Source organism: Triturus cristatus, chromosome 6 (assembly GCF_964204655.1).
Source record: "Triturus cristatus chromosome 6, aTriCri1.1, whole genome shotgun sequence".
Taxonomy (NCBI): domain Eukaryota; kingdom Metazoa; phylum Chordata; class Amphibia; order Caudata; family Salamandridae; genus Triturus; species Triturus cristatus.
In genome coordinates this window covers 188,911,646-188,924,393 of record NC_140589.1, presented here as the reverse complement: position 1 = coordinate 188,924,393, position 12,748 = coordinate 188,911,646, and the positions used below count along the sequence as shown (strand labels likewise).

The following is a 12,748-nucleotide window of genomic DNA, read 5'->3' as shown; positions in this document are numbered from 1 at the left end:
GGCGGTCTACCCTCTGACTGCAGTGGGTCCGACTGCTGAATTATAATCCAACAGTTTGTGGTCCGACAACAATCATAATCAGGCCCTATATTTCTGGCTAACAGATGCAGGTGTTGCACCTTCCGTTTATCATGTCACTCCTAACTGCCTTCCTTATTAAACAGTCTGGTTGAGAAAAACTATGACTAAGTAAAGTGAAAATAGTCTAACATGATACATCACAAATGACAAAAAGAACAATTGATGGACAGAATGCAGGACAATGTCATACATTTACCCAAGTACAGATATCTGGGCCTAAATCCATCGATTTGTTGCTCACCATGCCATTCCAGTTTGGACCTAGCCATATGCAAATCAGTCTACCCAGATCTGTGACTGGGGTTGAGTGTCTAAAAAGTTTCAGCGCTCCGTCCATCATCTCCTTGTGTTTGTTTTGTTTGCCCTAAATTGGCAGGGTATGCCCAGACGTGGGTCCCTTTCTCACTTTGCCACTGGACTCAAGCTAGCCTGGCTGATGAAGGGTGTTACCCAGAAACCGGTCCCAGGATGCTTGTTTCCAGTTCGGGGAAGACCTGGCTTGGCAGTTCAGGCTGGACTGTTCCCATGAGGCACAGGGTCAAGACTGATTTGCATAAAGCTGGGTCTGAACTGAGGTGGCGAAGTGAGCTGAAGAATGATGATGGATTCAACCCAGATCTGTGACTGGGGGTGAGTGTCTGAAAAGTTTCAGCGCTCCCTCCATCATTTCCTCGTGTTTACATCACAAATGACAACATGAAAAAAAATATTAGAGGTGCATCATCTTTATTAAACAGGACATGGATTTTGATATTCTGTACGAAATGGATGTTTACAAATATCAACTAAAAAGACAGACACACTTGTATCTATAACAAATAACATGCAACTATTCAGCAATTCAATCAATGATTAAATAATAAGGCTAAGAGTATGAATTAATTTGCTAGGTACGTTAAGCTTTGATGTGTGCACTTGTCTGCTGAGCAGCTAAAGAAGTTTACTTATTAGATCTGGTGAAGATAAAAAAACAGGTTGCCCGGCACAACTAAAATTGGAAATGTACTTCTCTAGATTTGCCTCCGTGTTTAGAGTATCTTTCAACTTTCTCAGAATTCAGAAAGGTTTCAGCAGTATCCCTGGAAAAGTTTGACTAATGCTGGTTCTCAGCATGAATTCCCATTTCAAACCTGAACACAAAATTGCTCATATGCTTAAATGGGGTAATTCATTTGTCTGGGTGTATATGGGCTCTGGAAAAGTTTATGACTACCCACATCTGATGAGCTTTCAAACTTTCTAAGAGTGTCCCACAGTGGAAAACTCATTACTGAGATGACTCAATCACATGAAAAAACTTTGAGTAAGTCCATGCTATGTGAATCCCACCCTTGTTAATAATCGCACTTGCCTCTGTACATTGAGCACACAAACCGGTTTAGGAATTAAGCTCACTGATGATATTGCATAATATTCAGTAAGATGAGTTACAGTTTATTGAATTCTTCAAAAAATGTAAGTAAGAAAATACATAGGCAAGTATATTGAAAGCAAGAACTGCCTACTTAACTAAAACAACAGCTCACAGTGGTATCATGGATTGTCAGAACATATAATCTATGAGAAAAATAAGACTATGTTAAATGTAAAATAAATTGTCAATCTCTGACAAAATTACCTTGAAACAATGTAATGAATGTTTACAGGAGAAAATACAACCAAGGCAGTAAGTGCTCAAGTGTTCTCAAAGTGACATTTTTGAAGTAAACAAATGATATACAAAACAAGGGCCAACTGAATAATGCAAATTAACAAGGACAATTCCTAATAGAAATTCCTGAGCTACAAATTATGAACTGGTGACCAAATAACTCCTTATGTAAAAAGTGTTTTCACATAATAAAACAATCTAAGCGATCATCATCAGCACATAAATAAATAGAGTCCAAGCACCAGAGCTCCTATTTGAATGAGTGTGCTAGACGGTCACACTAAAAACTGAAGAGTCTAAATCAACTGAAGGAACTTGGTAAAGGCTGGGCTAAAATGAGATGAGTATATACGTTTGTTCCACATCCAAAAGGGATCTCTACCAGGAAATATGGCCAATGTTGCAAGGCTTGTGGTAGAATATTCCAGACAAAATAGAATTCCACAGGTACCTAGTTTAGAGTTGCACCACATTATAAGGACAATCAGCCAGCTTGCTCAGTGGGAACAGGATGTGGATGATGAGTGAGCCTGACTGGCTTGCAAACTCACCCTAAATTTTAGCTCTGTCAATTGGACTCTACTTATGTCCTGATTATGACCTTTTGAAGTTTTTATGAGGTCAAAACGCTATCAACATAAGGCATTATTTGGTTACTAATTCATGATATAAAGCAGAGGATTTTCTGTTATGAATTGTCCTGGTTGTTTCCCAGAAGTATCTAAATACCCATTCTTTTTATATAACATTTGTCACTTTTGTTTACATAAGATCTAACTATGTGATCACTTGAACACTGAGCACCTTGGCTTCATTTGTTATGTATGTATTCATTAAACCATAAAAAGCAATTATTGGCAGAGATTTGTGATTCACTTCATGTCTGAAATAATATTGTCTTCCGAATTATCAATTACTACAATAAATGATACGAGTGAAAGTTGTTGAATAATTTAACACAATATTAAACATGGCAATCTTCTGTACATATAAATTGATGGGTAAACAGTTATTATGAATTAAAATCCTTCAACCATATAAGTACTATAAATTATCATTGCCCATAATTTTTAAATGTTTTAAGTCACATCAAGTAGCAGATTAAAGGTAAAGTTTGTAAGAATATAAAAATCTGTAATTCCCAATATGTATTTTAGGAATATTTTGGACACGTGTGATGAAAGTTCTGTAAAACAATCTGGCAATTTTGTGAATAAAAATTTACTGAACGTAAGCTGGAACTAGTGGTATGGAGACATCACTATTAATTATACAATTCATTATCATAAAGGAAGTAGAACATAAGAAACAGTTGGCAGTGTCCTCCAAGACCGTACTGTCTGTAGAAGATTAAAAAATCAATCAGTGGTGTCCAGTAGGATAATCTTCTTATGTCTACTTTATTTCAGTAATACACTTGCACGTAGCTTGGCAACCAATCCTTACCAAGTAATCAGAATCGCAGTCCTGTTTCAAGCTTTCACAGTTTATATATTTGTTGTTGTATGGACAAGGATTGGCTGAAATACAAAAAAGTAAAAGACTGGTTTAAGTGAATATTTGAAAAGAAAAACACATGTGTGGCATTTCTAAAGCTCTTTATGCCTCTCAGTGTATACCCCTCATAAAGTGGAAGCTAATGGTAAATGATAGACAGATTGTATGTTGCATTACTAATTCTTCTGGAATAAATAATTACTAAGTAACCCCTCACAGGATTCAAACTGGTATTCAAGATTTAGGATTCCCATCAAGTGAAAGGCGGAGTACTTCAAGGCTCAGCAATGTCACATGTACTTTCCTACTACTCCAGTGCCAATAAAACATAGAGATATATATGCCTTATCAAAAATAAAAGAATAGACCACCATCCATCTCAAGACCTGCAGGACTCTGTGTCTCCTATTGAATATTCAAACATCCTAAACAGGTACAAGAATGAGTGACTATTTCAGTGGTACATGCACCACATGATCACTCAGCATTCATATTCTACTGACCATCCAGGACAGGGAATAACAGCCGAGACTTATGGGGCCTCTGTCAACTCACATGATGAATCTGGATGCCCATGGTAAATTAATACCATCCATCATTGCCTTTTTCACCTCTTTCTCATAGTATTTAGACCCAAGGTGGGTAAAATATCCATGTATATGGAAGTACAAATTTCAATTTCAATAAATTAATGACTTGTAATTCAAATGGCTCCAGCCTCAAGAATGCTAAATAATCTGGGAACAAGTAACAGAGTTCCATAGCTAAAACATAGCAGTAAAGAACATTTAATTCACCAGCACATTGAAGACAACCCAGACATGTGAGAACTAGGCCTGGGAGTAGTTCGCAGAGTTTTGCTATGCGGAACTCTGCGAAGATACAAAAAAACTCTGAGAAGTTCCGCGAGTGGTATTCCTGCAGCTCGGGTAGAAATTCTACCCGAGCGGCAGCTCGCACTCGCGAACTTACCGTTTGTGAACGCGATCTTACGGTTCATATTTGCGAGCGGGGAAAAACTCAGCTGCACATCGCGAAGCCGGAGTTTTCTGCACTATGCAAGCCCTGCGGAGTGCAGTAAACTCTGCAAAGTCCGCAAACAGAACGAAGTTTACCGCCCAGGCCTAGTGATGTAATAATGGTGTTCTGCATAGTTCACAAATACATTTTGCGCAAAGCACAGAAGCTTTCAAAAGTAATAAACATCATGCAATTCAGTCTTTGTGTTGATATTTTTTATTAGCATTTCAGAATCATTAAACAAAAACAAGAAAACTCAAATACAAGTAATAAGGGTAAGGATCATATGATAGAAATTAAAAAGTAAATCCAAATATAGAACAATATTTAATATTATGCTGTCTAGGACAATAAATATATATAACAATATATAAAGGAAATAGTGAAAAAGCATATACAATCAAGTTTTAAAAACTAAATGATAACAAATACAAACATGTAAAAAAGGATTCCATATCTGTGAAAATAACTCTAGTTGATCTTGAATATTATATATAATCTTTTCATGCGAAGCATTTTGAATCATAGCAGAGAACCAGGACTCTTGAGATGGTGGAGTGGGAGATTTCCATTGTCTTAATATACAGATTTTAGCAGTTGCAAGCGCGGTAAGACCAATAATGTTTAACCAATGGACATGTGCAAAGAATATGAACAATATCACATCCAGAAGCATTACATCTCCAACAATTGGAATGCGGTAACAAGCCTGCCTTATATAATCTAACAGGAGACCAATGCCAGTCATGTAGAATTTTAAATAAGCAAAACTTTAAACAAGCTTCTCGAGCTTCCTTATCCAAACCATCTAGAATATTCATCCATTCCATATCTGAAAAAGAAGTCTGTAAACGTGTTTGCCATTTATGTCGGAGATCGCAGGATAATGGGTGTGAAAATAATAGAGATGTAATTGTTTTTTAGAGACCTGAAATGACACCTTTCTGTTTGCCCCAAATTTGTAAATAAAACACTTTTGGTGATATAGATAATGACCAAGGTGTGGAAACAAGAGCTTTGAGAAGAGATTTTCTAAGTTGATCGTATTTGGCATGCTGCAGCGGGGGTAAGTTGAATTCATCCATTAACTGTGATAGAGGTTTAAGATCCCCGTCATGGAGAATTTGGTCTAGTGTGAGAAAGCCTACCGATTTCCATTGAGGCCATAGAAAGCTTCTACCTTTAATGCGTATTCTGAAGTTGTTCTATATAGGAACCTTTACATGTAATCGAGAATTAATGCCCAAGACACGATGCGCTCTTTGCCATATCTTACGCATTGCAGACAATAGGGGGTTACGTGGATCTATTCAGCTTGAACCAGATCCATATAAAACTGCAAGACCATTTGTTGCAGAGAGAAGATGACGCTCAACATGGATCCAATGTGGTGTATTTAAATTATCTTGGAACATGTATAAGAGCTGAGATAAATGCAAGGCAATGGTATAATGTTCAATGGAGGGAAGACTGAGACCACCATAGGAATGATGAGCATTTAATTTATGTATAGCCAGATGAGGTTTAATAGAACCCCATATGAAAGATTTAATTTTGGAATCTATAAGGCGCAATGTGGATAAGGGTACATGAAGATGAAGCATACCAAGAATATAAAGAAAGCGCGGTAACGTAACCATCTTCACCATTTGAACTCTACCCCATAACGACAGACCCAGCGCTTTCCATTTATCAAAATCTCGTTGCATCTGAATGATTAAAGGCCCTAAATTATCTGTTATCATAGCGTCCAATCCCTTATTTACCAAGAAACCTAAATATTTTAACCGAGAAGGTTACCAATGAAATATATCTCCATGTATCACATCCCTTGAGGGGAAATGGGAAGTGCTTCACTCTTATCCCAATTTATTTTATACCCAGAAAAAGAAGAAAATTCCTCTATAATTTGAAGTAATGATAGTAAAGGTCTGTTTAAATCAGTAATAGTGAGCAGTATATCATCCGCATATAGATAAAGTTTAGATTCACCCACCGGTAAGGAAATACCAACCACATTGGAAGATTGCCGAATAGCAGCCGCTAAAGGTTCAATGGCTAATAAAAATAAAAGCGGGGAGAGGGGGCATCCCTGGCGGGTGCCTCATTGTATAGTAAAAGTATCAGAAGTAAATCCTCCACAATTGATCAGTGCAGTGGGTTATTCATATAACAATTTAATCTTTCTTATAAATTGTTCTCCCAAACCAAATTTTTCTAAGATTAGGAATAAATAATCCCACTCCACTCTATCAAATGCCCTTTTGGCGTCTAGTGATAATGCCAAAACATCATCCTGTAAAGATTTAGCAGTATGCAGAGTGTGAGCTAGGGAGCGTAAATGATTTCTGGAAGATCGACCAGGTACAAAGCTCACCTGAGTATTATGAATGAGAGAGGGAATAACTCTGCGCAGATGAGAAGCAAGTATACTAGCTAAAATTTTAATGTCAAAAGTGAAATGGGACGATAACGGCTACAAAGAAGTGGATCTTTTCCTGGTTTTGGTAAAACTGCTATAACTGCTTTATTAGATATATAACCTAAGGTGGAAGTACGTTCGGCTTCTTGAAATGCCGCATGCAAACAGTCTATAATTTTATCTCTGGACCAGCGATAAAATTCTGCTGGAAAACCATCCTCTCCTGGTGCTTTGTGATAAGGAAGTTTAAGGATAGCGTGAGAAATCTCTTCTTTACTAATGTCTTCATCCAGTATGGATCTATCTTCATCAGAAAGAGATGGTAATTCTAATCCATTTAAAAAAGACAACATTTTACCCTGATCTATATGGGCGTCTGGAGTGTATAAAAATTTGTAGTATGTGGCAAATTGATTAGCAATATCCTGAGGACATGTTAACATGGAACCCTTAGAGGATTGTAAAGCAGGGATAGCCATAGCAACCTCTCTTTGCTTCAATTGTGCTGCTAGAAGTCTACCCGCTTTTTCACCCTGTTCATAATGCCTCCCTTTCATTTTTTGTAAGGCATATTCCGCCTTAGAGGTGAAAAGAGAATTTAATGTCATGAGTGATTGTTCCAGTAATTTTCGAGATTGGTAATGTCCTTTTCCAATTTATTTTGTTTAGCAATATTTTGTTTGTTGAACTGGGCTGCATCTCGCATAAGTCTACCACGAATATCAGCTGTGAGAATCCACTGAATTTTGATTAAATGTGAGAAAATCATGAAGATGTTCTTGCAATTGTTTTTTACCAAGGGGTGTTTTATGATGTTGGATGTTCATTCTCCAGGGTTTATGACCTGGTTTGGGTGTCCCAGTCTGTAGACACAAGAGGACCGGAGAATGATCAGATGGATGCCTCCAAAATACAAGAATTTTGGATCGATTGGACCGTTCTCTGAGAAATTAAAAAGTAATCCAATCTCGATAAGGTGCCATGGGAGGGATATGTGAATCAGTGGCGGTTGGTGACATTTGAAAGTGGTAAGGCGTAAAAGTCAGGGATGAGTGCTACGTCATGAAGTAAGCGACCCCGACTATCATACGGGAGAGTTCTTTATAGGGGAAATTATTGGTTTATAATATTTATCCATAGAATTGCATGATTGAGAGAATGTAATGCCTATATCAGTGGAAATGTGCTATTTATAAATGACAGTGCACTACTGCACTATCCTTTAGTAATATATTTGAGACAGTGTGCTCCAAACGGCACAACCACCAGTAACATACTACACCCTTACGGATGACAAGCATGAGCCTTGTGTTCCACAGGGCTGGTACCAGCTCATCAATAATGGCAGGTTCACTCCCAATTTTGGGATTACACTGCTTAGGCAAAACTTCTATTTATTAGAGTTACAATTCTACATGTCAGTTTCTGGTCAAAGCAATGTATTGGGGAGAGGAGTTTGCCTAACTCCTACGGCGGTCGACCTTGAATCTGGGGAACTGGGTTCGAGTCTCGGCAATGACCCTGCGACTCTGGGCAAATCACTTAATCTCCCTGTGCCTAACACAAATTATTGTGTCCTCATGTAATTCAACTGGTGCTATGTAAGGCACTCTGATACCTGATTCGGGTCAAGTTTGCGCTATATAAAACTCTGTAAAATAATAATAACTAAAGAGATGACAGCATGCCTCTATACAGCGATAGCTTTGCAGATAGCAATACAACACATTAGTAGTACAGGATTTTAAGTAATGTCATCATCTAAATTCAACTGCATGAGCTAAGGAATGGAGTCAGAAAGGTTAAATGGCAATCAAAAATTACAGTAATTATTTGAGGACAGCCCTTTAAATGTGTTCTGAAGCAGTCTTAATGACCAAGGACTGATAATTAAAGCAGATACAGATAGAAAGGCAATGGTAAAAATGAACATAGACGATTTTTCAGAAACCTAAAATGTGAACAAATTGCTGTTAAGTTACATAACGGTGAGAAAGGCAATGGTAAAAATGAAAATAGATGATTTTTCAGAAACCTAAAATGTGAACAAATTGCTGGTAAGTTACATAACGGTGAATGAGGAGAGCAGGCAGGGGAACATGCAGGATGAAGCCATGCAGGTCAGGCGGACAGGCGACGAGGCTAACAAAATGTGACTGACGTCATGGATAGGCTTGGCGCCTTGAAGAAATCATTCTGAGTCCAAGGAAAGTTAGTTTCTACTCACGCCTCACGGTTATTAATAAGCAGCAAACAGAAGAGAATTGGCTGTATTTGCTGAGAGAGATTATTTAATTACAAAGACTGCTCTCGCCGAAAGCTGCCAATGGCCAAAAACTTAATTATTAGAGATAGTGAGACTTCCCAGCAGGGCCTGCTGAGACACCAGGGGCTGCAGTTCGAGCTGCAGGAAGTGCACGGCCCAACTAGTCTAAGGAGCTGCAGGAACTGTCCCGGAGCTTTGCCAACAGGGGCACCCCCAGTGACCTCATCACCAGTGCAGGCCTTGTGGGTCTGACCCCTCCGTACAGGTCAGTGCCTCTCCAATCCTTTACACACCAGCATCAGCCCATTGGCTGATGCTGGTGTTTAAAGGAAGAGAGAGGCACCGCATGCGCAGGGAGTTATAACGGGGTCTGCAGGGAGGGATGCCAGTTCATATTGAGGTGGCTGTGGCATTGACAGGGTGGTGCCACAGTTTGTATGGGCAGGGAGAGGGGCAGAGGTGTGCTTTGGCAGTTAGCTGTGCAGGTAGAAGTCCAGATGGTAGGTATGTGCAGTGAGCAGACCGGGAGTAAACGCTGTGTGCAGTGAGGGACTTGGGGAGTAAAACATGCATGCAGTGAGACCTGGAGGAAGGAGTAGTACCAGGTAAATACAGTGGGTGGCTCGGGACTCGGTAGACCGTGTGTGCAGTGAAAGGCTTCAGGTCAGCCAGTGCGCTGGGGTAGAAGTCTAGAAGATGTGTTCTGCGAGAGGCTCCGGATTATGTGTGCAGCTTAGAAGCTTAGAAGTAGGCAGTGCGTTGGTAGAAGTTGAGGAGTAGCCAGTGCGTGCACTCCGTGCAGTGAGAGAGTGCGTTATAGCACAGGGAAGGGCTCCGCTTCTGGAGCAGATCATGTGTGCAGTGATGGGCTCCTGAATAGATCGTGTGCAGTGAGGGGCTCCGGACTCAGGATCCGACATTTAACAGCAGGTCTGCCGAGTCCTGGGGTTCAAAAAAAGGGAAAAGGCTTACCTGCACATGTGTTGTGTCATATGAAACCACGGCTGCAGACGCCTTTTTCCAGCAACAAACACACCCCTCCCGGAAATAGGAGCTGCCTGCCAAACTGAAACTAAATGGATAGCCACTCCCGGCATCGGTCCTACCCAATAAGAAAGCCGAATTTACGGAGGCGAAAGGAGTGCTGTAATTGTTACCACCCACTGCACTCAGTGCACTGTGAGCCAGCCCTGCCCCTTCCCATTACTCTGAATGGCACTCCACTGACCGCGCCCTGGGACAATTCATTATCGCCCCATTTGAAACCCATTTACTGCCGCTTTTTTCAGCCACTCCCACAAGGCTGATGTCACCCGTCTCCTCGCTCCTCGCTTGCGCCTCGAGGGTGAGGAATAGTTCTCACCCAGCTTTTGCACATGCGCACATTGCTCAGGAAGACTCCGGGACAAAGTATAAGTAAGTAAAAAAATATAAAAATATATATATATTTATTTTACATAGTTTAACTTTCAAGTTTCACGGGGGAGCACCAAGCAGTGAGCACTTCTTTAAACTGCTCCACTGGTGTTCTTTCTCTCCCATTAGTTTTCTACGATGCTGGTAGTTGTTGCAAGTGCAACGCCCCCTACGCCCCTTAACATCAGCCCCACTGATGTGAATGTATACTCAACATCAGTTGGGTGTGATAAGCGCCAATGATCTATAAGGCCGTTGTCTGCAATTATATCATTCATAAGGGCTCTGTCCGCTGCATTATTCTAATCAAGTGGTCCAGTTTTGTCCAAAACTGGATCTCTCACCAGGTTCCAATCGCCTCTGATGATGTATTGTGAGGCATCAATCTCCGACAGCAAACAATTCAAACATAGAAAGATATCTTTTTTAGCATAAAGGAGCATAAACTGAACCCACACATATATAAATATTTTTGCAAAAACATATCTGCCTTGTGAGTCTTCCCATGTTTTAAGTACACAAACTGGTAATGTTTTTCTGATAAGGATTGCTACCCCACATTTTCGAGTAGGGCCTGCTTCTGAAGAAATCCCATTGCTGATACTACTGTGGATAACTTTACCCACCCAATCTCTACAAAGTTTTTCAGACTTGAGTGTATTAAGATGAGTCTCTTGAAGAAGAGCCACATCCACCTTTTTAGATTGTAAATAGGAAAGAACCTTCTTCCGTTTAATATAGTGTGTTAATCCATTGACATTCCAGGATATGGCACATAAATCATGAGCAAGGACCATGTTAGAAATAAAAATAAATAAATAAAATAAAATAAAAATAAAAAGAGAAACTTGCAAAAAGATGTGATGGAAATGGGTATAGAAGAGGAAAGGAAAAAAAACCACCAATAAGGAAGATAAATAAAGATAAAGTATAGAAAGCAAATAAAGAAAGATTTATAGACTACAAAAGAATAATAGAAAGAGTATAATAGAATAACAATAGACTTTTAACCGCGGGTCTGGGCGTACTAGAGGACCGCTCTGGGCCGGGACTCCATTAATAAGGAAAACCCAGGGCTAGAACATTTAAAGAGAGAAAAAAGAAGAAGAAAAAGCAATTTAAAGTGGCCAATAACATTGATATGAGAAGCTTGAAAAGAAAAACCCTGAAAGAATAAAATAAAGTAAAAATAGAAAATATGAACTATGCTGGTAAGGAATATGAAGGGATATCAAATCTGCCCTTTAAAGGAGATCAAATTAAGAGAGCATAACATTTATAATATAACATTTTGGAAATATATTAGAAGATTTAAGACATAGTAAACTAAATATTGATCAAGATATAGGATTTGAAATATATAAATATCTAAGAATAGGTCAAATAGTCAACATCATAGATAAAATAACTATATTGCATGTGATAGATAAATCATGCACTAATAACCTATAAAGGACATCATCAAGAAATATAATAGTAGTGAATAATCAAAATCCATAACCTAAATATCAGCCCAAATAAAAGATAAGCATGAAAAGTTAATACTGAGACATTTTGATGACTAATATATGTAAAATGCTACAGAATTGTGACTATCTATTCATGAATACAGGAAAATAAATAGAACATTCCAAAAGGACAAGAGAATTTAACCAGTAAAACAGCACAGAGTTCATCTATATCTGTCAATTAGAGAGACATAAGCAAAAGAAGATGCAACCTATGGCTTAATAAGTTATATAGGAGCCATGACATCAAAATTATTTCTCATTAGAGGTAGACTTTAGAGGAGAACGGGGCTTATCTCGACGTTGTTCCTGAGTTAAGGTGAAGACAGTATTTAAGGCGGAAGATGTATCATCTTGACTGCAAATATAGCGTTCAAATTCTCTGCCTCTTTGACGGGATTCATGTAGATTGTGATGCATGTCATCCACAAATGTGGGAATAGCTTGAGGATTCCGAGAAGGAGCAGGGATAGGAGCAGACTGCGTGTCCATGTCTTGAGGTGTCATGTCAACCAAAAAACGTTGTAAGTCATCTGGATTGTAGAAGTCTTTGGTGTCCCCATTCTTAGAGACTCAAAAGCATGCTGGATCAAACAAACCAAACTTAATGTCCAATTTCCTCAATTGAGGTCTCATGGAGAGAAACGCTTTCCTTCTTTCATTGGTGCCACGAGAAAAATCAGCTGCCAATCGTATTTCATAACCGTTAAAAGAGTAGGAACCATGAGTACGTGCTGCTATCAGTAGTTGTCGAACTTGCTCATGCCTTAGGAAACAAGCAATAAGGGGTCTTGGACGTGTGTCTTTACCGTGCCGTGGAGGACCTAATCAATGTGCTCTCTGGATCTCAAGCAGTGGATCGAATTGAATGCCAACTAATTTAGGGA

At 39.1% G+C, this 12,748-nt stretch overlaps 1 protein-coding gene across 1 annotated transcript in view; it reads right to left on the bottom strand.

Annotated features, from left to right (window-relative positions):
* Nucleotides 1-798: 798 nt before the first annotated feature.
* Nucleotides 799-12,748, bottom strand: part of LOC146816610 (cysteine-rich venom protein-like) — a 738,882-nt gene continuing 726,932 nt past the window's right edge. Inside the window, exon 9 of the mRNA XM_085609142.1 lies at nt 799-3,252. Coding sequence (XP_085465268.1) covers nt 3,128-3,252 — 125 coding nt within the window. The 3' untranslated portion in view covers nt 799-3,127. The remainder of the gene's footprint in view (nt 3,253-12,748) is intronic.